A 27011-nucleotide genomic window follows, 5' to 3' on the forward strand; every position below is an offset into this window, starting at 1 on the left:
CCAGTGTGAGATGGTATCTCATTGTAGTTTTGATTTGCATTTCTCTAATGATTAATGATGTTGAGCATTCTTTCATGTGTTTGTTGGCAATCTGTATATCTTCTTTGGAGAAATGTTTATTTAGGTCTTCGGCCCATTTTTGGATTGGGTTGTTTGTTTTTTTGTTATTGAGCTGCATAGGCTGCTTGTAAATTTTGGAGATTAATCCTTTGTCAGTTGCTTCATTTGCAAATGTTTTCTCCCATTCTTTTGGTCTTGTTTATGGTTTCCTTTGCTGCTCCCACATGATTTTTAATGACCTTATAGACTTCCATGGGGGTGGTTATAATATAACTTCTTTCATTTATTTCCAATTGTTGTTTATTTAGGTTGTTTCTAATTTTCTTGATATTGATGAAAATTTTTGTAGATAAAGTTTTGCATGTTTGATTATTATTTTATCTTCTGTTGTTCTTAGTAAGAAGCTTGACCAGAAGGACAGAACAAAGCTATTACAAGAATTTTAAGATATTGTCCTGGCTATCTAAAAAGTAGTATAGTTTAAATAAAGAACTAATTGGAAAATAAATATTTTAAGGTTATATTCCATTTTTCAAAAGCAGGAAGTTTCAAAAATAGTACAAAGGAAAAAAATAGTTCATAGAGTCCTATGTACCCTTCACTCAGTTTTCCTTAAATGACATCTTATATACTGGTAGTATATTATCAAAACCAGGAAAGTTACATTGTTACATTAATATTAATTAGACTACAGTTCTCACCATTTAAAAAAATCTGTGTGTGTGTGTGTGTGTGTGTGTGTTTGGGTAGTTTTTTGCAGTTTTATCCCATGTATAGATTTGTGTAACCAACTCCACAATCAAGATACCGAGCTCTTTCATCATCATAAAAGAATTTATTCATGCTGCTTATTTGTATTATCCTTCTTCCATGTCCCTTTCCTATCCTCTAGCACTCACTAATCTGTTCTTCATTTCTGTAGTTTTGTTATTTTGCGAATGTTATATAAATCAAATTATATAGTATGAAACTGTCAGGCAGAAAAAACTTTTCATCTGCCTTCTTAGGTTCAGTGGCTGCGGGCCTGTAAATTAAACTAATGAAAGACAATTAACAGGAGAAGAAGCATACAGTTTTTATTAATGTTTTACGTACATGAGTATTCTCCGAAAAGAAGTGAAACTCAAAGAAGCGGTTACACTCAGTGACTAATATATCCTTTTTCAAAAGGAAAGAGGGTTTGGGCTTCAAACACAGACAAAAGCCATGACATTATATTTTAATACATTATATTATTTACTGTTTGTTAAGTGGTATATTTAAAGGTATTAGCTATATGATGTGCTCACCTTCATGCACATTTGAATGTGAATGTGCTAGAATCCGTAGAAATTTTTTGTTCTGAAAGAGTAAAAGATAAGCCAAATTAATCAGTAATCTCTCTGATAAAACCATTTTCTGCTGGTTTAGCATTTTTTCTAAATTTTAACTTTAGTGTTTAAAGTTTTATTTTACTTTTTTAAGAAATGTATAGAGTTTTAGGGATGTTTCAATTAACAAAGCACATTGTACTCTATTTACTTTTTACAGTGAAACATTTGATTTTGCCTGGAATGGCAGAACTGGGATTCGCCAGAGCAGACTATCCAGTAACACCTCCTTGCTTGATAAAGATGGGATATTCGCTAATTCAGCTAGCAGCAAACTCTTGGAGAGAGCCCATGGAATTCTCACGTTAGTATTGATCAATAATGTGGATTGCTTTTTATGACTGATTTAAAATTTCTGGCTAAAAATGAAGAGAGGTGATCATGAAGCATTATTTTCATGAGTAGAATTTTGAGTGAAACAAGACTCAAAAGTAGTCAGAATTTAGAGCTGTGACAGTCTCCTGTATTATAAAGCTGGTGTTTGTTTTCATCTCACCAGGAGAATCAGACTGAATATACTTATTATGGAGATGACTCTTTATTGCTCTTTAACAGACCCTACATCCAGAGAGAGCAAAAACTGATAGCTCTTTTTAGGATTCCTAGTCTTTAACTTCAGTTGTCCTTTAATTCTAGCAATCCTAACAAATTGGGCAGGAAAATCCCTTATGAAGTGGTGAATGGGGCCATATACAGTTTACCCCTCAACACTGCATGGGTTAGAGGTGCCAACCCTCTGTACAGTCAAAAATTTGTGTGTTTCCTGTAGTCAGCCCTCCATATCCACTGCTCCTCGGTATCTGTGATTCCACATCCACAGATTCAACCAACCTCAGATCAAGTACAGTAACTTGAAAGACAATTAACAAGAGAAGAAGCATACAGTTTTGAAAAAACTGTTGAAAAAAAATTCCACTTATAAGTGGAACTGCACAGTCAAAACCTGTGTTGTTCAAGGGGCACCTGTATGGTGATATATAACACTTAACCCAAGCCTGCCATTCCTCCTTACCTGATTTAGAACTGGTTTGAGGACATAGATATAACCATGCATGGTAGACAAGTAAAAAGTTCTTAGCTACCTATATCAACATATTTCAAACACTTCCAAAGCATATTTTTTGACCACTAGCTGGAAGTGTGACTGAATTGGATTCCTTAATCCCTAAATCATCGCTTAACAGTGTTAATAGGCTCAATTTGTATAAGTCTTGCTATACTCCAGAATTAGTAGGTGAAAGAGCTTAGATTCAAGCCAAGGTCTTCCTGACACCCCAGCCCATGTTCATAAGCATTGGGCTTTATTCCCTGTATGTAGTCATTAAAAATAAAAAAGATTTGATATAAGTGTGATACTGAATTATGAATAAGGGAAAAAAGGGCAAAGGAGAATTTTTAATTTCTAAAAATGGAAGATCATGAGTCTTAGTGAAAAGTACATTTTAAAAATTCATGAAATTAGGCATCTATTTAAGTTTAAAATGACAGAAACAATGCCTCTTTAGGTTTAAGAATGCAGAGCCCTATTAACATCCAAAAGAAAATGAAACTTCAGCTTTGAATGTACATTATGTTACTTATCATCGGGCTTAAATGTGTTTGTACCTGTATTACAAAGCAGGCATCTCTTTTCTTCTCTTATCCGTCCTTCCCAAAGGTGACTGCTTAGTTGAATTAGACAGTGTTTTCATTTAGGCGACCTATAACTTGGAAATGGGTATATAATCTGTTGTTTTAGTAGAGACCTTGAAATCATTCGTCTCTACCGTGTTTTTTTTTTTCCTAATGTATGATTTATCTCTATAGGAGAAACAAAAATTTCAAATCCAAGCCTGGCCTTCCAAAGGTGAGTATTACGAAAAAAATTTTTCTGTTAGTGCCCCATTTCATAATTATTTTTTTATTATTCATGCAAATGATCTTCATAAACAAAAAAAGAAATATCTTATTTGTACCCAAAATAGAGGTTAATTGTGTATATTCAGTTGAAACCATTTTAGAAATAATGCTGGATGTTATGAAATGGCCAAGTTTAATGGTTCAGGTAAATATTTGTGATATGTCCCATTTTCTAGTGTTTGAAGAGCTTCTGAATATAAATGTAAATTTTTGTTGAGTAATTGCATCTTTGCATAAGATCTTTTCATTTCTCCTTGAGTCAGGTTAAGATAAAATTCTGAATTTTATCTGATTTAAAAATAATTTCTAAGTAATGCTTACCTAACTCTCATCATCGTTAACATTAGTTAGCCAGGTTTTTCTGTAAAGGTCCAGTTAGGCTTGCAGGCTTATCTGTTCTGGTCTGTGTTATAATTACTTAGCTCTGCTATCATAGCACAAATGCAGCTGTAGACAATATGTAACTGAATGAGAGTGACTGTATTCCAATAAAACTTTATTTATGGACACTGAAATTTGAATTTCATTTAATTTTCACATGCCATCATATATTATTTAATTCTTTTTGCAACCATATAAATCTTATAAAAACAGTGGGCAGGATTTGACCCAGGGGTTGTAATTTGCCTACTCTAATCTACATTCCAAAATATTTATTAAATTTACTAAAGAAAGAAAAATCTTACTGAGTTTTTCTTTCTCTTGTGCTCTCCCAAAGAAGGAGTCCTGTCGTTTGTAACTTTGTTAATGGGCATAATTTCAAAATTCTAAAAGAACTGAAAAAGAGCTATTTATTGTCATGATTCTCTAGTTCAAGAAAGAAGAAAATGAATCTGTCTTTAATTTTCCTTCTACTTAAGTCACCTTATATTTCCAAAGAAAATTTAATGTACTGCTGATGTGGTTTGTGGTAGTGACAAATATGTTTTAAGCCACAAAGAAAAGTTACCTAAGTGGTTTGTGATTATGGTCTTACATGAAACAATTTTATGTAGAGAGAAAGAGAGGAGACTACATTTATTGTCAAATATTCATTATCATTCATTTGTCTTTCTTTTTTCCTTCACTGTCTCTCTAGCCTTTTTGTATTTTGAATGCCACCTCTGGACCTAGTGTTTGTGCTGTTCTTTACCCTCTCCTCAAATGGATAAATTATTTCTTTTTAATTGTAGTATAGTTGATTTACAATGTTGTGTTAATTTCTGCTGTACAGCAGAGTGACTCAGTTATACATATATATACATTCTTTTATAACTTCTTAAACTTTACATGATAGACAACAAGAATATGTTGGATACATCTGAAGTGAACGATTCCATTCAATCATCAGTCATGGGAATCCCATCTATTTCTCAATCTTTTAAATTTAAATATGGCTAATCTTTTGTTTATTTTAGTGTGTCTTGTGTATTCAAGTACATATATTTAATATTAGAGAGGCAACATAGTCTGTGAGAATATAGACCTTGGAGTCAAACTGACCTACATTCAAATGATGGATCTGTTACCTGCTCTTTGATTTTTTAAAAAATTAATTATTTTTTGGCTGCGTTGGGTCTTTGCTGCTGTGTGTGGGCTTTCTCTAGTTGCAGCAAGCGGGGGCTACTCTTAGCTGCGGTGGTGCGTGGGCTTCTCATTGAGGTGGCTCCTCTTGTTGCAGAGCATGGGCTCTAGGCGCGCAGGCCTCAGTAGTCGTGGTACGCGGGCTTAAGTAGTTATGGCGCATGGGCTTAGTTGCTCTGCGGCATGTGGGATCTTCCTGGACCAGAGCACGAACCCGTGTCCCCTGCATTGGCAGGGGGATTCTTAACCACTGTGCCACCAGGGAAGTCCCTGCTCTTTGATTTTTGGAGTTGGTTCTCGAACTTGTCTTAACCTCTGTCTCTTCATTTGTAATGTGGAGGATAATATATGTTAGGATGAGAGATATATATTTGGTATGTGCATGATTAGTAGTCAATAAATAATAAGTATTTTCTTCGTATTTGCTGCCAGAATGTTAGAGCTGAAGCTGTGGCTCATCTGTGTACATACATGTAGGCATGATGTGTGCTTTGTTTAGTAACCTCACTCTTCATCTTACTTTCCTACCCTTCTTTAAATATGCCTTATTTTTTCTAATTATGCTTAATGAGTGTTTGTGTTTTGCTTGTTTCTTTCAGTCCATTTCAAACCAAGGCAAAACAAGTATATATTAATAAAATTAAAGTGGCGGGCTTCCCTGGTGGCGCAGTGGTTGAGAGTCCGCCTGCCGATGCAGGGGACACGGGTTCGTGCCCTGGTCCGGGAAGATCCCACATGCCGCAGAGCGGCTGGGCCCATGAGCCATGGCCGCTGAGCCTGTGCGTCCGGAGCCCGTGCTCCTCAACGGGAGAGGCCACAACAGTGAGAGGCCCGCGTACCACAAAAAAAAAAAAATTAAAGTGACAGATCCTATATCCTCATTGACTATGGTCATTTGCTGATTAAGATATTTTGGTTGCGTTAAGTTAGATTTATGTGATGTGGAAGGAAGCAACAGAAGTGTAGATAACCTGAACTTCTTTTCCCTTTTGCTCTTTTGTGAAATCTGCAGCCACTTTCTTACCTTGAGTATGAATCATTATTGTACGCATCCCTACAACTTTTATCGCTACTGGAAATAAGATTCAGTCACCTGTATTAAGGGCACCTCATTTTATTGATATAGGTAGGATTTAGAATGCTTTATTTTTATTACAGTTCTGAATAAACACAGGCAAATATTCAACACATATAATCCAACAGCCCTTAGCCTTCTGTTAATATAATTCTGTTTTGATAGTTCTTTCCATTTCTCTCCTAGAGAGTACTTTCCCTCTCATACCTTGAAACCATCACTTCTATTAAATATACCTTTCTAATATGATCTACCTTTGAATTTTCAATCTTTTACTGACAGTTCCCTTGTTGTACATTTTTACTTTGACACCCTGCTCATCTCTCAGACTTGATCCCCAAAGCTGTTTTGGTTTGTCACTCCCCTACTGAATTTTTGTAGTCACTCAGGCTCAAACGTTGAAGGTAAGTTTATTGTGCATTTTAGTTGTCTTTAACAACATGAGCAATATCTTCTTAACCTTTGTGGCTACAGCACCTTGCACAGCAAGCAGTAAATAATTGTTTAAAAAAGAATGAACTGACTAATCTTAATAAGCTAAACAATGAAGATGGAATTAAGAAAGGAATAAAGTAGATAATGAACAGAAGACCTAAGAAAGGAATTAACTCCGTATCTGTTTTCTGCTAGATCTTGGGCCCACAGTTCAGTTCTTGGTTTTTGTCACATCATACTGGACTATTGAAGCTCTCCCTTGACTGGATTTATCTCTCTCTTGCCTCCTTAGCCTCCTGTCTTCGACATTGTTCTGCTCCGCCTTGTCTCTCCTTTCTTCCTTGCCCTGTTTTATCATCTTCATAAATCTTAATAACCCTCAGATTATCATTTATTTTTTAATTTCCTTATAGTCTGTTTCCCTGTACTTGAATGCAATGTATTCCTGGCACTTAGAACAGAATCTGTAGTAATCACTGAATATTTGTTGATAGATCTAATCATGGTGAGTTTTGTGGACAAGAGACTGGTCTCCAGTTGCTGAGGAAACATTGTTCAAAAATCATTACTTGCTAACCATTCGTTCATTTATCCAAACTAATATTTATTGAGTTTGCAGTACCAGACACTGTTTTAGGCATTGGAGGTGCTGAGATAAACAGTCCAGTCAGAGAATCCTTGCTCTCTCATAGCGATCCTTTTAGAGAAAGAGAAAAAAATACATAACTAAACAAAAGATGATTTAGATGATATTATGTGCAAAGAGGAAAATAAAATGACATATTATTGATTTAGATGGGGGCTGCCTTTGGGGTATTTAAGAAAATAGCTTCATGAGAAAGTTTGGGTATTTAAGCTATAAGTTGAATGCTAAGAAAAATCAAGCAATGTAAAGGTCTAGCTATAGAGTATTCCAAGCAAATGAAAAGGTTAGAAAGACCTTGAGATAAGAATGAATGTGGATTTTTTTTGTTTTTACCTTTCTAATTAAATTCCTTGATGGGAAGGACTTTTTAATAGTTAAAAAAAAAATAGTTACTTGTATTTTTCACAGTTCATCTGACCCTTTTTCACATAGTGACATTTAGTAATTAATTTTACCATTGCTTTAGATATGGTTTATAAAATGCAACCATTTCCGAGGTCTTTTTATCAGAAGTATCTTAAATGTTGGGGGGGGGCAATAATTTTAGGCTTCGGTGATAATTTCATTTTACTTATGGGTAAACCACACAACTCTTCTAATTGAGTCCTGACCAGTATATGAAATTATTTTTTTCTTAATATACAATGAATCTTTTTGTAAGAATTCAAAAATACTAATAAAAATTAAGTATAAACTCTCAAAATTCAATATACACATGTACTATATATATTTACATATATATTATTGTTTTGTGTGGGGTTTTTTGGTCAAGAGTATTTGCAGATATTTTTCCACGTCAGTAAATATAGGTTACAGTATTTTTAGGAGCTGTATAGTATTCAGTTGTGTGAATGAAGCATACTTTATGAAAAAAATTCTGTATAGTTCCTTATTGCTTTTGTTTAGAATTTTTCACTATTTTTTTGAAGTACATTGTCAGAAATAACATTCAGAGCTCTCCTTAGATAAATATGTAGACGTGAAATGGTTTATCAGAAAGATTATAATGATTTGCATTCCTAAGAACAGTGCATAAATATGCCTATTTCATGTATACTGGGTTTTATCAGCCTTTACTATGTTTGCCAATCTGATGTGCAGAAAATCTCCTTAAAAGAAAATGTGTATTTCTTTGATTAAAAGTGAGATTGATTGTCATTATGTTACTTGTCATTTATATTTTGAGAATTGCCTGTTGAAGTCTTCTGCTCATTTATTATCACTGGATGTATTTTTTAAAGGATTTTTTTTACAGTTCTTATATACGGATAATAAGTCTTTGTCATTATTGAAAATATTTTTTCTTAGGTGGAATTGTTGAAATGTATATTGTACTTAATGCCACTTGGAAGTTTTTTTTTTTTAATGTTTATCTTGTCAAAATTAATATTTCTTAGTCTTTTAATTTGTCATACTTGTAACTCAATTCTGTGCTTCTCATACAATAAAATTTTACTAGTTTTAAAATAACATATGCAGTTGCACAACTGTATAGATACATTTTTTCCATTGACAAACTCACAGCCATAAATTAGTAGGATTTTAAAAATTGATTAATGATTAGCTAAAAAAAGCTCCAAAATACTTTATTAGTGTCCTGTTTTGTATTCTTTAGTTGCTTTATGTGTAACTTATATCTTATTTTTAAGATTAATAATTAGGACCTCAGGATGCGGGTTGATAGGGACTACATTTTCTTTTTTTCTGTGTACGTGTTCCTGGCTTACCTACAGTATAGCCCAGGGATTGAATTTAATTTATTATCTGTGTGAGTCGGGATTCAGTTGCAGATAACTAACAACCATAGATATTGTTAAGTAGAAAGGGACTTTATTCAAAGAGGTGCTTACAGAAGTCATCAGAAGTATTAAAACAACGGAGCAGAACTGACCTCAGCTGTACTCAGAAAGCTAGGAAATGAGGAAGCCACTATCGCTGGTGCTGCTTCCAGGCTCATACCACCTGCGGTGTATGTAATCCAGGAATCAAGAAGCTGCTACAACTGTTGGCTTCAGGGCTAAGGTGCTTTTACTAGAGTTGCAGTGACAACACAAATGCCCTGCACTCTGCCTCACAACACTTTAAAAAGTAGTGCCTGGGCACTGGGACCACCGAAAACTTAAGTACTTCTGTGTACATGTTTGCCAGCAGAAATAAGCTAGTAGCCAAAGCCTCTGCCTTAGTTAGACCTTCCCAGTTTCACGTGTGGGAATTGATGAACTTAAATCACATCCAGAACCTGAGATGTAAGAGAGTTTGGGAAATGTAGTTTCTTTTTAGCTGGTAAGCTTCTGTAAGAAAGCAGAAGGAGGGTAAAAATGGACATTGAATATTAATTGCTCATATTCACCACAGTCATTATACGCATGAATAATGAAAACTGGCTTACAATTTTGTTTTTCCTATTCTTAGATTAATTTATATGAAGAATTTGATTTTTTTCCCCTGCTTTTCAGCACTTGCTAGAAGTAAAGTCTTTAAAGCACCTGACAAGACTGACCCTACAGGATCGCATTACCAAGTCTCTTCTTCATTTGCACAAGAAGAAGAAACCTCCCAGCATCAGTGCCCAGTTTCAGGTTGTTTCCTGTTTTACCTTTTTTTCCTTTTATTTTTAACAAAGAGGAATTTGTTTTGTTCAGATTGACATTGTAAGGTCAAAGTGATCTGCAAGATACCTGAATGGGATATGATTCATGTGACTAAAAAGCTATACTATAATGGCCATTTTGGATGGAAGTACCAAAGATGGGGAAAAAATGTCAAGTGCTTTTGTTTTTCATCCTTGTATCTCTGGATAGTGCATATCCCAAAGAGTAATTTATTATTTTCAGTGTGAGGAGAAAAGCATCAGAAAATTGACTGCCCAGATATGGTCACTGTTAACATAATGATGTATATTTCTCCCTATATATTTAAACCTCATGCTACTGCCATCAACATTTAACTCAATGGAATTGTAAGTTTTTTCTTGATTGTTTATTTTAGTTTTGTGTATATAGGAATCCAGTTCCTTTCATTGTAACTGGGCATTTAGGAATAAATATGATCATAATCAATTAACCAAATAACCTCCAGAATAACTTTACAAAATTCTCTTCGAATTCTTCCCATTCTTCTCAAATCATCTCTAACATTCTATTCATTTGCTAGATATTTATGAAAAAGAGCTGAAAATTTTAAAGGAAACAGTGCTTTACATAATTTTACTCTACCTCATGCTTTTATCACAGAAGTGTCGTTCACTGTTAACTAAAAATTTCTTTATCTGCCGATAGCTATACTTCTATGTTATCACGTTTTTCAATGCTCCTGTTTAATCCAGGATACCTGAATGTAAATTATCTACTAACATATCACTGGATATGATCTTGTTTGATTTATAAGCACAGTTCTTCAAACTGTAGGCTAGAAATGTCATTTTATTTTAGACAATTTTCACGGTAGGCCTAGACAAAAATTTGATTCTATAAAAGCTACTTGGTCAAAGTGCTCTTTAAAAAAAAAAACAGCAACAAAAAAAAAACAAGATCGAAGAGCCAAACAACTTATAACTTATTAGGTGCTAATAAAGTTAAAGGAAAGACAATTGAATATATAATGGAAGCTCTGCCATGAATTAAAAAAAAATCCTTCTTAAACCACAATCCTATGGGTTAATGGTATTTGATTATTTAAAAAAAGAGAGAGATGTTGCTTGACCAGACAGGTCTGTCTATACCTCGGTGGTGTCTTCACATCCCAGAGTTTGGGTTTTCACTTCATGGATTTAGAAATGCAAAGATGAATTTACAGGGAACAAAAATATCATGCTGACTGATAAACTATAAACACTGCTGTAAAACAGTATCAAAGTTTATTAATATACAATGAGAAATAAGAGTCATAGGCAGACTTGTTATAATTTTTAGTTCATGATCACATTTCCTCCTGATTAGCAGATCAAGGTGGGAAGCCAAATTCTGATCAAAAGGTAACGTGGTGAGCTTGGTATCTGAAAAGGAAGCATTAATCTCATAATTATGAAGGGTAGAACCATTAAGCTGTTGTGTCCTTTATTTTGTTACCTTGGATCTTTTACAGGTGCCTGTATACCAAACTCAGACTTTAATCTGAAGAGTACACATTATAGCTACTACAAGAAAACTTAGTTATAATTACAATCCTATCATGTCCCTTAAAATCCCCCAAATTCAGGAATTATGGATATTTTCAAATTAAATTCATGTATTGTGTTTAACATTTGCAAAAAGAGTCATCTTTAATGTTTCTAATACATTGTTAAGTATTATAAAAGTAATGAGTACTATATTCTCCAGATCCTTTACTAAAAATTTATATACATACATTATTTTTCCTCCAATTCTGTGAGATAAATACTGTCATTCTTATTGTACAGGTGAGGAAATTAGAAGTGATGGAGATAGATGGCACCCAGCTGTCTTTGACTTCATACACTTCTTGTGAATGAATATTTACTTTCATCAAAATGAAATCATAGAACTCATGAAGGATTAACCGATACAGGAATTGCCCTTCTGCTATAAACAACTAGAAAACTGGACAAAAGATAAGAATAGAATATTTTTAGATATTAGACAGTAAGCACTGCAGGATTATGATCCCTGAGAAGAGGGAAATTGAGGCAAGTCCCAGGTTACTGCATAAAGGCAATTTGCTATAGCCCAGGGAGAGGGAATCCAAACAAATGCCAAGGTTTTGCTCTGGACCTGCCCTCACAAAGCTTAATAAAAGCAAGTCTTGAAAGAATCAGAGTGATCCTTTATAACTTAACAGCCCCAGGGGAAAATGTCTGTTGCTCTTTAAAGAAATATAACAAAATCCAACAATGTAAAATCACACTAGCATCCAATCTGAAATTATTAGACATGCAAAGAATCAGGGAAAAAACAACCCATAGCAAGGGAGAAAAAAATCAATCATTAGAAACAGATCTAGGGACTTCCCTCCTGGTGCAGTGGTGAAGACTCCATGCTCCCAATGCAGGGGGCCGGGGTTCTATCCCTGGTCAGGGAACTAGATCCACATGCATGCTGCAACTAAAAGTTTGCATGCTACAACTAAGGAGCCTGTGAGCCGCAACTAAGGAGCCTGCCTGCTGCAACTAAGACCCAGTGCAACCAAATAAATAAATAAATATTGAAAAATGAAAAAGAAACAGATCTAAAAATGACAGAGATTATGGAAATAGCATTTAGATGAGGATCTCAAAATAGCTATTATAAATCATATAAATATGTCCGAAGAAAAACATGAATAATGATGAGAAGAAAATAGAAGATATGAAAAAGACTCAAATGGAACTTTCAGAGATTAAAAATGTAATATTTGAAAATAAAAATAAGCTAGATGGGATTAACACCTATTTGCCGAAGTAGTGAATTAGAAGTTACATTTACTTTAAAATAAAGTGCAGAGAGAAATAACAAAGATGGAAAAAATGAAAAAAAGCATTAGTAACTTGTGGGAAAATATTAGATCATTGAACATAGGTGTAATTGGCATCTAAGAAGGAAAGTCAAGAGAGGGGGATACAGAAAAAAATTTGAAGAAATAATGACCAAAATATTTCCTTATTTTTATGAATAATATAAGCTCAAAGATCAAAGAATCTCACCAAATCCCAAGCAGAACAAACCTAAAAACACCAATACACATCACATCAAATTGCTAAAGCCAGTTAAAAAGAGAAAATTTTAAATACAGCCAGAGAAAAAAAGACAACATTTATGTGCCATGAAATGAAGATAAGAATAACAGTAGGTTTCTCATCAGAAACTATGAAAGGCAGAATTCAAGAGTAGTATTTTTAAAAAACTGAAAGGGGGAAAAAAAACCGTCACTCTAAAATTCTGTGCACGTGAGTATTGAAGGTTATATAGAGACTTTTTCAGACAAACAGAAGTTGAGAGAATGCATTGCCAGGAAATCTACATTATAGGAATGTTAAGTTTGGGATAAAAATGATGAGAAAACCATAGATTTTGGATCTATACAAAACACTAAGATTGCCAGAATGATAGAAGTGTAATTAACTGTAATAAATACTTTTTCTCTTCTTTTAATTTTTTAGAAAGATAATTGACTATAGAAGAAAAAAATAATAATATATTGTGAGGTAAAAATAAAATGTATGACAAAAGTAGCACAAAAGGGAGGGGCTAAATGTAAGTTTATACTGTTGTGAAGTTTATACTGTTGTAAAGTTACAGCATTACCTGTATACTGTACACTATACAGGTAATGGTGTAGCATTATTTGAAGGCAGACTGTGATATGTTAAAGATATAAAGTCTTGAGAAATCCTTAAAAAAATAAAAGCTTATCATAGGTAATGAGCTAATAGCAGAACTAAAATGGAATCATAAAATACAGGTGATCCTTGATTGAACTGCAGGGGTCCACTTACACATGGAATATTTTTCAATAGTTACACTACAGTTTTACACGATCAGTGGTTGGTTGAATCTGAGGATTCGAACTCCAGGTAGGGTGGAACCAAGTATACCGGGGGCCAACTTTAAAGTTACATGTGGGTTTTCAACAGCACAGAGGGTCAGTACCCCTAACCCCTGTGTTGTTCAAGCGTAAACTGTATACTCAGTTTTAAAAAGACAGGATAAAAGAAAGAGCAGATTAAACAAATAGAAACAAATCACAAGGTGGTAGACCATATGTATATTTTTCTTATTTCAGTGGTTAGGTAAATAGCCACCCTCACCCTACTCTGGATTATTCTCTTTTGAGACTTTGTCTACTGCCAGCAAATGTTAGTATCCTTTTAGCCACCAGACTGTCAAATTAAGTAGCTAAAGTCTTAAGTTATGAGCGAGATGATACAACTTGATCATAAGGCAAAAACTATGCATTGTTTTTGCATAGAGCTGTATATGAAAGGAGGCCACTTCATAGGTACCATGTGTCTGCTCAATTAATGCTTTGAAAGGAGTTTTGTGGCTTTCTCTTAGGATAATAGGTCATGCACATGCTGTTGCTGTTATATCTGCTGAAACATGTGGATAAAACTACTGCCCCTCTCTTGGCCTGACAAGACACGCATGCCTAGCTGCTCAGAGACCCACAGATTGCTGGGAAATATATCCACCACTACATCATTAGTCAGTGTAGTCCTTTGCTTGTAGTGGTGGAAATTCTAAGTGTTTCTCTTCCTTGGCTAAGGGTTTTTCTAACTTTGGGTTTTTTGGCAGAAATCTGAGTTCTCTGTGTAAAAGCCCATCGGTTTGAAGAAAATAATCTACTTCTAGTTCTACCTCTGGAACTAAGAATTAAGTCATTACACAAACTCAACCAAGCTGATTTTTATTCTCGAAATATGTATCTATGTATTCTGTTTTCTACAGTAGATACATATTGGTTTTATAGTGAGAGGAAAAGATGTCTAAAGAGGATTATTTTTTTCAAAGGTGGTTTATTTATAGCAGCAGAAAGTGAACCAGTGGTTGCCTGGGACACTGGGCGGGGGCAGTTTTTCACTGCAGATGGGCAGGAGGGGACCTTTTGAGGGGATGCGTGGAAGATTTCTAAATCTGGATTGTAATGATGGTTGCACAATTGTATAAATTTACTAAAAAAATCATTGATCTATGCACTACAATGGATACATTTTTATAGTATGTAAATTGTAATACAATAAAACTGTTAAACACAAACTCACTACTAAGAGAATGAAAGGGCAAGCTACAGGGTATATGCATATACTTGTAATAAAACTGAAAAAAGACCTTATATGTGGAAAATATGAAAAATCACAAATCAGTTCTTGAAAAGACAACCTAATAGAAATGGGCAAAAGTCTTGAACAAGCAAAACTGTCTTATATCAAAAGATGTTATCCAAAAGGCCAATAAGCCTATCAAATACATCCTCAATATTATTTATTATTCATCAGGGAAATGAAAATTAAAACTGCCTGTAAGGCAATAACACTACACACTTTCCAGTGTGGCTGAAATAAAAAAGATTGATTATGCAAAGTATTGGCAAGGATGTAGAGCAACCAGAATTTTTATACACTGCTATTTTTATACACTGCTATTGAAATATAAATTGATGCAGGCATTTTGGAAAACAGTTGAAAGACATGTAGAAGATTGTTCATAGCAACTTTATTCCTAACAGCCCAAACTTGAGCAACCAGATATCCATCCTAAACAGATAATTTAACTGTGGTATAGTCATATAATGAATCACTACTATATAGTGCTGAAAATGTACAAGATACAATTGTATGCAACAAATACAAGATAGTACATAGTGTATCTTTCTCTTTATATAAAGTTTAATAGCAGGTAAACTGACTTACCATCTTGGAAGTAAGGATAATGGTTACCCTTGGTTGAGGTGTGGAGGGTGGAGGCAGGTAGCCTATGTACAGTGATCTTGCTAAGTTCAGTGGGATGGAGCACAGAGGGACTTCTAAGGTTCTAATATTTTATTCATTGATTTGGGCTCTGGTTTCAAGAGTGTATTCCCTTTGTGAAAATTCATCATACTGCATATTTATGATTCAAGCATTTTATATTTTGTGTATTATATTACAGTAACACACACGAAAAGAACACCTAAAAGTAAGAAAATGTGTATGTTGATGTAATATATATGACAGCAATAACAGGAGTCTGTGTGATTGTAAGGCTTCTAAATTTTACTTGAAATCATAAAATATTGACTCTAAGTATACTGTGCGATTAGGTTAGTATATTGTTATCCGTTGAGCAGACACACACACAAAAAACAATACAAAGAGATGTAGCTGAAAAGCCAATAGATAAATAGAATACTAATAAACAAAATATGTTATCTGACTGTAATTAAACCAGAAATCAATAAAATAAAGATAACCATCCCCAAATATTTGGCAAATTAAAAAGACATCTAAATAAAACATGAGTCAAAGAGGAAGGACAATTTAAAAAATATTTTAAATGGAATGAAAATAAAATATCACAGTTTGTGCAGTGCAGCTAAATCAGTACTCCAAGGTTAATTTATAACATTAAATGCTCTTATTAGAAAAGGAGAAAGGCCTTAAGTCAGTAATCTAAGCTTCTACCCTAAGAAACTAGAAAAAGAAAAACATTAAACCCAAAGCAAGCAGGAGTGAAATGTTAAAGTAGAAATCATCAGTGAGATCGAAAAGAGAAAAATAATAGAGAAAAACCAATGAAATAAAAAAACTGGTTCGTTGAAAATATCAGAAAATTTATAAACCTCCAGTCAGACTAATCTGGAAAAAAGAGGCAAAGCACAAATTACAGCATCAGGAATGAAAGAGGGAACATCACTACATACTCAAACATTAAAATTGAAGCAGGGGATTACTACCTTCCTTGATACCCTACTGGATGTTTTCCCAAAGTTACTCTGAGACTGCATGAGTTTGAATAAAGTTGTTTCATGAAATGTGAAGAAAGGTAAAAAATTTATTATAGACTTAGATTACTATAAAATATATCTGCAGTATTTGCTATTGCCAGTCTGTCAGCTGGTTAAACTGGTTAAATGGTTAAACTGCCATCCTCGTCCTTAACTGGCCTCAGTTTAATCAGTATGGCAGTGTACACAATGTGCTTTTCAGAAACAAACCTATTTCTATGTATACCACTTTTTTTTTGCATATTTTACCAACATTGTTGTTTATATTTATAAACCATTCGTTGCCAGTTTGGAATGAGAGTAAGTGCTAATTATATTGCTTTGTATTGCAGGCCTCATTAAGCAAGCTGATGGAAACACTTGGTCAAGCAGAACCATATTTTGTAAAATGCATTCGCTCTAATGCCGAAAAGGTAAAAATGTCTGTAAATAAGAGCTTCTAGCTCAGCTTACTTCAAACCAAGCTTTAAATTCTAAGAATAAGTGGCGGGGAAGAGCTATCTATAATCTTTGTAAGGAAAACAGTGTTCTATATTTTCTATGAATATCCTTATTTCCTCACTTAGCTGCCTGAAAAGTATTTATATGGACTCAATTTAGCATCTCCTAGAATTTAGCATCTCCTACAGTAGCAAAAATCTCTTGAAATTCCATCATATAAAAGAATTTTATGCAACTTTTGTTACCCGTACCAAGGTTAATCTCTCTTGTTTAGATATAAGGTATCAGTTATTCTTACAGAACTTGCGTGGCATTTTTCATGTTTAGAGATTCTTGTCTCTTCAAAATAGGGAAGATACTCAACATTCTTGATTTCTTCTTGTTTTATATGACAGTTCCCCTTATTAGAGCTTTGCAAAACATATCTGTTAAGTGTGAACAGTTGTCATCTTTATGTCCATCATAGGAAAAAATAGTTCTAGCCCAAACTGCTAAAATGTCATAGGAATTAGTTTCAGCTTTCTTAATTCTTAATAAGCAGTCTCTAGCTCTGCTAGTTATAAGCTTTGTGATCTTAGATGAGTTACTTAATCTTTCTATGCCTTAAATATTTTCATCTGTGCAACAATATACTGGAATTGTAGGACCAACCTCATAGTGTTTTGTGAATACATATGAGTCAATACCTATAAAGTACTTAGAATGTTCCTGGCCCATACTAAGCACTTAGTAAATGTTAGCCATTCTTTTATAGAGACAAAAGAGGAAACCATTTTATTTACAGTTAAATAGAAGTTTGAGTCCCTGTTATTCTTGCTATGCAAAGCGTTCAATTAATGAAGTATTTAAGGGCACAGAATAAGTACTAAATAAATATTAACTGCTATTATTATTTAACGTAAGTTGCCCACTTGACTTTTTTTTTTTTTTTGACAGCTGGTATGCCCCATCTTTCTGCAGGAAAATATTTAGGATTGCCTTAGTGGATCATTGAAAATAGTATTTAGAGAATAGGGAGAAATATCAGAAGCTCCAAATACAGCCTCTTTTGAATGTCTAAAAATATGCCTATGAGATACCTAGGAGTGACAAAGTGTCATGACTGGTGATGATTGAATGCCTCCCTTTAGCCTCTTCCCTATTGATGCTTATACAATGAGAGATCAATTCTCAGGGATTATAGGAATTTTTTGTTTTTCAATGTGTCATACCAGTATCATCAGCAAAAACTAGGGAAGTAAACTTCTTTTAACCTTGTACTAGTCATACAAGAAGAAATATGTCAGCTCTCAAGTTAACCAAGGCAACTGGAAGAGTGTGGGTTAAGTCGTTTCTGAGTGAGATTGTAGATAAAATCTTACTTAATAAAAATATAGACAGTCTTGACTATGTATAAGTAGGTTAATCTTGTTACAAATTTTATAGTGACTAGACTGTGTGGCCTGTGGGCAACTACATTCCTTTTGAGCTTTGAAGGCCCTCTTCTTCTGCAAGTAGAGAAGCCTGGAAGCTTGTGTCTCTTTTTTCCTTTTGGTCAGGCAGTTAGAACTTTTCTGAAGCTACCAGCTGGGGAGGTAAGATTGTCCCATTACCTCTGCTGTATCTTAACCAGACAGCCTCCAGTCAATTCCTAGATATTCAAAACTTAACTACACTTGTAAGACAAACATTAATTTGGAGATCTATTCTCCTGGGTTAATCTTTTTTCCATTTGCTTTGTTTTAGTTGCCGTTAAGGTTCAGTGATGCCTTGGTACTTAGACAGCTTCGGTATACTGGGATGCTGGAGACAGTTCGAATTCGCCAATCAGGATACAGCTGCAAATATTCTTTCCAGGTTATGCTTTTATAGTGATATTTAAATATATTTGTACATCAAGTAAAGTATTCCTATGCCTTGCTTATTTTTTATTTGGGTCTCACTTGTTGTTTATTTCTCCTGATTCTTCCTTTACATTCTGTCTTTTGTATACAGAATTGAAGAGGGATAGAGAATGACAACAATCTCATTAAGCTTGTGTTGTAATAGAATCCACTACTTGGTTATTCTCATTTGATCTGAATGTTTGTTAATATAAGTTTACTCATAACATGGCAGTTCTTCACACTGATTACGCCAGTAATTGAAATACTTCAATCAGAACTATCTAGTTCAAAAGAAAAGATCCCATTTAATTTTTCCTAAAGTCTTCTCAGCAGGATTTTCTTACATAGGAGGCTGCCAGCAAGGCTCACAACTGTTCTCATCAGCTACTGCTGCTATGGATATAGAAATTATTTTGAAGCTTTTCAGCAGCTGAGCAGGTCTTTACTGTTGAGTGAAAGCTTTATTCTCAGTTGTACCCTGAAATAGCTGTCACCTTTGCTTATTTTTCTGCTAAAAAATTCAGATTTTTGTTAAATAACCTTTTCTTTGGTCTTTAGTACAGCTTTCTCAAAGGGGGAATTAGCTTCTGCCCTTCTTTTCTTCTTTCATTCCCCTTTGATAACAGAATATGTAGGAATCACTATCTCCCCCCCACCATTTTACTAATTAACCTTTTGAAATATTTTAAATTAACAAGTAAATTCTTGGTTTCACACTGTTTAAAATAATGAGAAAAAGATCAATAAAAGGACAATTAGCTAATTTAGGATTTTGTTTACATATGATTCTTTTGTGATTTTACAACATTTTCTTTTCGCTTTTCAGGATTTTGTGAGCCATTTCCACGTACTTCTTCCCCGAAATATTATTCCATCCAAATTTAACATTCAGGATTTCTTCAGGAAAATAAATCTTAATCCAGATAATTATCAAGTTGGAAAATCCATGGTAAATATAATATATACAGCTTTTGCCAGATTGAGTGCATTTTTGTATATAAGTAATAATGGCAGTCTTTGCCGAGGAGAATGTTTATAAGAAAGATAGTGTACCAGATTTCATAAGGAAATCAGTTAGGCCAAGATTTTTACTTAATAATATAGTCAGTATTAATCAAATAGATTATAGCCAATGCTCTAGTGCTGCCTATAATTTTAACTGCTTAAAAAGCATTTCTTCCTAGGTATTGCACTGTAATTATCAACTCAATTTGTCTAAAGTGACCTTATCCAGATTCCCCTACTATCTTTAACTAATCAACTAGTCTTTTTCTCTGTCACCTTTCTTCTAGTTTCTTAGGCTAGAAACCATAATCATATTTTGGCTTACCCTTCACTTTAATCATTTTACAAAGTTCTGTTTCTGTTTTTTTCCTTATAAATGTTTCTCACATCTCTCCCTTTTTCTCCATTCTTACTGTTTCCATTTTAGTTCTGTTTTGTAGCTCTCACACATTTCTCTTACAGTAAACAGATCCATCATCTACTGCCAGTCTATTTTTATTCCATTTAACTCACTCTACCCATAGTATCAAAATCATCATCTTAATATACTTTATGTCAGCCTCCTGCTCAATAATAATCCCCTTATAATTTCCTCATTAAATCTAAACATCTTTCTCTTTTTCAAGAATCTCCATGTTGTGACTTCACACTGTTTTTTTCTTTTTTTAATAAATTTATTTATTTATTTACTTTTGGCTGCAGTGGGTCTTTGGTGTTGCGTGTGGGCTTTCTCTAGTTGCGGCGAGCAGGGGCTACTCTTTGTTGCGGAGCATGGGCTCCAGGTGCGCGGGCTTCAGTAGTTGTGGCATGTGGGCTCAGTAGTTGTGGCTCGCGGGCTCTAGAGCGCAGGCTCAGTAGTTGTGGCACACAGGCTTAGTTGCTCTGTGGCATGTGGGATCTTCCCGGACCAGGGCTTGAACCCATGTCCCCTGCATTGGCAGGCGGATTCTTAACCACTGTACCACCAGGGAAGCCCCACTTCATGCTATTAATTGTTCCATTGTCCCAGTACGTATCTTTATTCTTTTTTTTTTTTTTTTTTTTTGCGGTACGTGGGCCTCTCACTGTTTTGGCCTCTCCCGTTGCGGAGCACAGGCTCCGGATGCGCAGGCTCAGTGGCCATGGCTCACGGGCCCAGCCGCTCCGCGGCATGTGGGATCTTCCCAGACCGGGGCACGAACCTGTGCCCCCTGCATCGGCAGGCGGACTCTCAACCACTGTGCCACCAGGGAAGCCCCTATTCATTTTTTTATAAATTTTTTTTTTTACATTTTTAGAAATTTATTTATTTGGCTGCGTTGGGTCTTACTTGCGGCAGGCGGGATCTTCGTTGTGGCACACAGGCTTCTCTCTAGTTGTGGCACATGGGCTCAGTAACTGTGGCACGTGGGCTTAGTTGCACCGTGACATGTGGAATCTTAGTTCCCCGACCAGGGATCCAACCCACATCCCCTGCCTTGGAAGGTGGATTCTTAACCACTGGACCACCAGGGGAGTCCCTGTACCTTTATTCTTATTTCCAACTCCTTGTTTTGCTCAGGTGGAGTCCTCTGTCTCTTGCCCTGAATAGCTTACTGTCTTCCTCTTTGGGTATCTAATATCTATCTGTACTTTCTAAGAATATTTTTTAATTTTTGACAAAAATGGGAAGTGATGGATATGTTAATTAGATTGTGGTAATCATTTCAAAATGTTTATACATACATCAAAACATCACATTGTACACCTTAAATATATACAGTTTTTAATATCTACCTGCTCTTAATGTTGAAGTGTAAATCCTGTTTCCAAAGGGACTATGTCTAAGTTATCTTTGTATCTCCCTAAATTCCTAAAGATTTATAATAGAATGAAGGAGTAAATAAGTAAACTGACGAATAGCTTTGGGCAGCAAGAAGCCTTTGATGCATGCTGGGTTTCAAAAATACTTATCATTATTGGTTTATTCATATTATGATCAAACTTTAAAATCTGTGGTTGTCATCTTTTTTTTCCCCACTCCAACATCCTTGAAAAATATGACATATTAATATTACCAGTACTACATTGGCTCCTAATGGTGAAGTTCCCAAGGGAATAATGTATCACAGTCTCTAGCACTGGGATCTTTGTAGTAATGTTCACCTTTCCAGTTCCCCTTCTGTATTCTAATGCCTCCTTTCCAGTTTGAGAATGACTACTTTGGCTAAGTTGATGGAAATATTTATCAGTACTGCTTGTACCTGTTTGCCACTGTGTCTGTTCTTCTCTAAAAAAGCTTACCATAGGAGCGATGATGCATGAAATAAATTTCTCATTTCTTCTTAAGCTGTATGCTTCATCTTTTTTCCTCCTGGTAGGTGTTCCTAAAGGAGCAGGAACGACAACACCTACAAGATCTGCTTCACCAAGAGGTGCTCCGCAGAATCATATTGTTGCAGCGATGGTTCAGGGTCTTGCTGTGTAGGCAGCATTTCCTCCATCTGAGACAGGCATCCGTTATCATCCAGGTAGGAAACAAAAGATTCTTTGCATGAGATTGGCTAGTTTATTTAGCCAGTGTTTTAGTAACTAGAACTGTTTTACTGTGAAACATTTAAGTAAGAATGTAAATTTCTTCAGTGGTGAGAATGTGTCCTACTCATTTGTTAAATGTTCACAGCATCCAACAGATTACCTGGCATATAATAATAGACTTTAATGGTGTTAAATTGAAATTAAATTGAATTTATAGTTATAATGTCTTGCGAGGTATGATTAGGGGCAAAGGAGTTATGTGCCTTAATTTTTGTTGGCAAGTTATTTTTAGTGTTGTGAGTGATATTTGAGAATTATATGTACATTGTTGTTGTTATGTATTCATTTTGGATGAAAGGTATCATATTTTACATTTATCTTTTATTTTCTCCCTCGTTGATTTATATGCTGGCTGTTTTCCACAGGATCTTTACTGTTTGTACAAGAAAATCTTTAATATCTTAATCTTTGCAATGTATACACGATGACGTTAAACCCATTAATATTGGCAAATTGTAGGTGAGAATATAATGTAATTTGTTAAAATTAATTTGTAGGGCATGAAAGCATCAAAAAGTTTTAAATTACTTTAAGTTGTATAATTAACTTCATTGAGGTTATATTATCTAAAATAGTTATTTTAGCCAGGCATATCTGGAAAAGGAAACTTTTTTTACTTTAACCACCCACAATTTAGCTGTTTAGCCACTTAACCTCTAGTTATGACATAAGAAATTTCTGTGAGAATGTGTTATAAGATATGACAACAGTTTTTATTACTTTGTCTTCCCCACAGCGATTCTGGAGGAATTACCTAAATCAGAAGCAAGCCAGAGATGCAGCTGTGCAGCAGGATGCTTTAGTTATGGCTAGTGCAGCCACTGTTCTTCAAGCTTCCTGGCGTGCTCACTTACAGAGGCAGCGGTATTTGGAGCTCCGGACTGCCGCCATCGTCATCCAGCAGAAATGGAGGGAGCACTATAGGCGGAGGCACATGGCTGCTATCTGCATACAGGCGAGATGGAAAGGCTACAGGGAAAGTAAGAGGTATCAAGAACAAAGGAACAAAATTATCCTTTTGCAGTCACTATGTAGAGGATTCAGAGCAAGACAAAGGTAATCTTTTTTGCTATAATAATTAACTCCTCACTTGTCAAGTACTTATATGTCTGCTCTAACATTTGCCTAACTTGAGTTAGAATTGGTTATCAGTTTGTCTTCTCCACTAGAAATAGAATTGTGAAATGTGCATCCAAGTTAGTTTAAGAAATACTTAATATTATAAAAAGAAAATTTTTGAGACTTTCCACTTTTTAAAATATTCTCAATAAATGTATTGTCTCCAGTGGTAACCAAGAGATATCTCTAGCCTATTTTTTTTTCCTGTTTTGATATAGATTTAAAGCTTTAAAAGAACAAAGACTAAAAAAAACAAAACTAAAACTTGGATTGGCAAATATCAAGCCATATGGAACTCTGGAAGTTCTCGGTTCAGACCCTTCAGAATGGGAGGATTGTTCATTTGACAACAGAGTAAAAGCCATAGAGGAATGTAAATCTGTGATAGAGAGTAATCGAATTAGTCATGAAAGTTCAAAGGACTGCTTGAACGAGTCCCCAAACAAGCGACAGGAGAGAGCCAGAAGTCAAAGTGGTATGGACTTGCAGGCAGATGTGACTGTAAGAGAGAGACCCAAGTCCTTGGAAGATCTCCACCAGAAAAAAGTGGGTCGGGCCAAAAGAGAAAGTCGGAGAATGAGAGAACTAGAGCAAGCTATATTTAGTTTAGAATTGCTGAAAGTCCGTTCTCTTGGCGGTGTGTCTCCTTCAGAAGAACGTAGGTGGTCTACAGAACTGATGCCTGCGGGCCTTCAGTCTTTACAGGGTACACCGGATAGTGAAAGCTCTCAAGGAAGCTTGGAACTTTTGAGCTGTGAGGAAAGCCAAAAGAGCAAACTAGAGCCTGTAATTCTAGATGAAGGAGATGTGCCGTTCCTGTCACCCAAGCTATCTAGCAGTCCAAATTCTGATTCACAGGACAATGCCCTCAGTACCTCAAATGAGACTAACTATACATTGATTCAAAAGAGGGCACCTTCTGACTCAGTGCATTTAAAGAATGGGGCTATGAAGGAAAAACTGGTTTGCAGTTCTGAATCTATTACCTGTAAACCACAGCTGAGAGACTCCTTTATTTCAAATAGTCTGCCTACATTTTTTTATATTCCCCAACAAGACCCACTGAAAACAAGTTCTCAGCTAGATACAAGTGTCCAGAGAAACAAACTATTGGAAAGTGAAGAAACACTTCCATCTCTTACTTTGGATATCAACAGGGAAGCCAGAAAGTACCACTTCCCAGGGGAAAATCAAGTTGTTGCTTCGTTGAATACAGCTTCTTCCAATATTGTGCTTAAGAAGTTAGAAAAGCTAAACACTGAGAAGGAAGAACGGCAAAAGCAATTGCAGCAGCAGAATGAAAAAGAGATGATGGAACAGATTCGCCAGCAAACAGATATTTTAGAAAAGGAGCGTAAAGCCTTTAAGACAATTGAAAAGCCAAGAACTGGGGAGACTTTTCTGGTACCATCTTTCCATCAGTCAAAGCAACGAATAGAGAGGCCATCCTCTCTTCTCATCCTGAATACCCCAAATAAGGACGAACCCAGTGTAGCTGGGACTCCATCAGTAACTGTAAAAGATGCTGCTCTTGCCCCAAAAGACAGTCCCTCTGCTCACTTACCCTTGAAGGACCGACCTGTCACTCTGTTCTTTGAAAGAAAAGGAGGCCCATGCCAATCTAGTGCTGTTAAGGAATTATCCAAGACAGACAAAATGTCCACCCAACTGAATGTAGCCTGTAAACTCTCTAATAATCGCATTTCAAAAAGAGAACAACTTAGGCCAACTCAGCCTTGTAGCTACAAATCTGATGACCCTTTCAGAGATGGAACTACTAGGGCCATTTTCTTCACGCCAAAGGAAAATATGAGTAGTTCCCTGTAAGTGAAGTCTTTATTTATTTTTATGTATAAGTGGGAAACTTTTTGGAAATTTTCATTAGGGTGCCTTGATCTGCCTCAACAATTTGTATGGGTGCTACTCAAATTAGCCATTTTCTGTGTGTAAAAAAATTTCCTAATTGTTGACTCCACCAGCCACCTGAAATTGGATATAATTATACCCTAGGAGTCTTTGACTAAGCACAGAAAGCAGGGTTTTTGGTTCCTCCCCATTAAGTGAGAAAACATTTGTGAAGGGCTGTACAGTGCCTGGAAACTTAGTAGGCAGTCAGCAATTGCTGGTTGCCCTAGAGCTGTTAGGTGTAGCAGTCCAAGCTTGTTAGTATCAGGCTTTAAAGTTAATGTGCTTTGTCACAGCTGTTGGCCTATTTATGGTCTGCATTAAGTTCTTTGTACCTTTTTTTGGGGGGGGGGTGGGAATAAAAACCACATAAAATTTACCATCTTAACCATTTTAAAGTGTACAGTTCGCTTGTGTTAACTGTATGCACATTGTTGTGCAACAGATCTCTAGACCTTTTTCATCTTGCAAAACAAACTCAATTACCCATTGAAAGCAGTTCCCCTTTTCCCCTTACCTCCAGCCCCTGGCAACCACCATTCTACTTTCTGTTTCTAAAAATATGACTACTGTATTTATTTTTGTCTGCGCGTCTTGTGAGATCTTAGTTCCCCAACCAGAGATTGAACCTGGGCCCTTGGCAGTGAAAGCGTGGAGTCCTAATCACTGGACCGCCAGGGAATTCCCTGTGACTACTTTAAATACCTCACATAAGTGGAAGTTCTTTACTCTTTTAGGTTGTCTTAAGTAGTGGTAGCTGTGAGAAAGCATTTCTTAAGTGGTACATAAAAACAAATTTGACAAAATTTAAGATATTTATGTTAAGGCTATGTATACAGTGAATTCTTTCTGTTCTTGTGGGAGAATATCACTGTTTAAATGAAAGGAGGGCTATATCTTAGGGCTAAAAAAGTTAAATTTCATGTTAACTCTGAAAATAACCTTTTCTCATCATAACCTAACTTTTAACTCTGTCAGTCTTTAAAATTACAGATTTTATAGAAACTCTTTGTAAATATGGGCAAGAGATCATTGATATTTTATTTTTCCACTGAGAATTTTTATACAGGAGTGTGAAATGCAGTTGGACTACATGACAACTTGAGATTCTAGTGCTGCGCATTAACCTAGAGATTGCCCAAAAGTTCAGACTCTGTGTAGCATATAAGCCCACCAGAGAACGTTAAAAACATATTATTTTCTGTCATTCTGATTAATTTTAGTTATGTGAGGGGTGTGCATGTGTGTATGTACATAGTTGTTACATCCATGAATCTGTTTTGTAGAAGACTTACAGATTTCAAAAACAATTATCCTTGTGAATTATTCCTTTTATCATTTTGCCAAGATAAAGTCTTACAGCTACTTGACCTAGTTTGCTTTACCTTATTAATATCTATGTATCTTCAAAATGGTTATATATTAGATTGTTTGTGTGAAAGTTTAAGTAAAATTCATACTTCACATCTTCTCTTGTTCTGTAAGTAATACTAGAAACATTAGCATTTTATAGAATCATAAATGTTAGTGTTTCTAAGTTATAATATCTAGTCCAGTTCCCACATATTATAGATGAGGTCACTGGTGCCCGTGGAGGTGAAAGGACTTGTATAAGGTCACATATTTAGAGAAACAGCTGAGACCAGAATTTGAGT

At 35.2% G+C, this 27011-nt stretch overlaps 1 protein-coding gene across 8 annotated transcripts in view; it reads left to right on the forward strand.

The window, feature by feature from the left end:
- MYO9A (myosin IXA) overlaps nucleotides 1-27011 on the forward strand; it is a 269375-nt gene that overhangs the window by 156949 nt on the left and 85415 nt on the right. For 7 of the 8 annotated variants that reach the window (XM_030875073.2, XM_030875076.2, XM_030875075.2 and 4 more), the window contains 9 exons: nucleotides 1591-1734; nucleotides 3237-3276; nucleotides 9505-9627; nucleotides 16798-16878; nucleotides 18632-18742; nucleotides 19598-19720; nucleotides 22116-22265; nucleotides 23069-23388; nucleotides 23670-25274. In XM_030875073.2, coding sequence (XP_030730933.1) covers nucleotides 1591-1734; nucleotides 3237-3276; nucleotides 9505-9627; nucleotides 16798-16878; nucleotides 18632-18742; nucleotides 19598-19720; nucleotides 22116-22265; nucleotides 23069-23388; nucleotides 23670-25274 — 2697 coding nt within the window. The remainder of the gene's footprint in view (nucleotides 1-1590; nucleotides 1735-3236; nucleotides 3277-9504; nucleotides 9628-16797; nucleotides 16879-18631; nucleotides 18743-19597; nucleotides 19721-22115; nucleotides 22266-23068; nucleotides 23389-23669; nucleotides 25275-27011) is intronic. The other variant, XM_030875083.2, reaches the window with a different exon arrangement.

This window comes from Globicephala melas, chromosome 2 (assembly GCF_963455315.2).
Source record: "Globicephala melas chromosome 2, mGloMel1.2, whole genome shotgun sequence".
NCBI lineage: Eukaryota > Metazoa > Chordata > Mammalia > Artiodactyla > Delphinidae > Globicephala > Globicephala melas.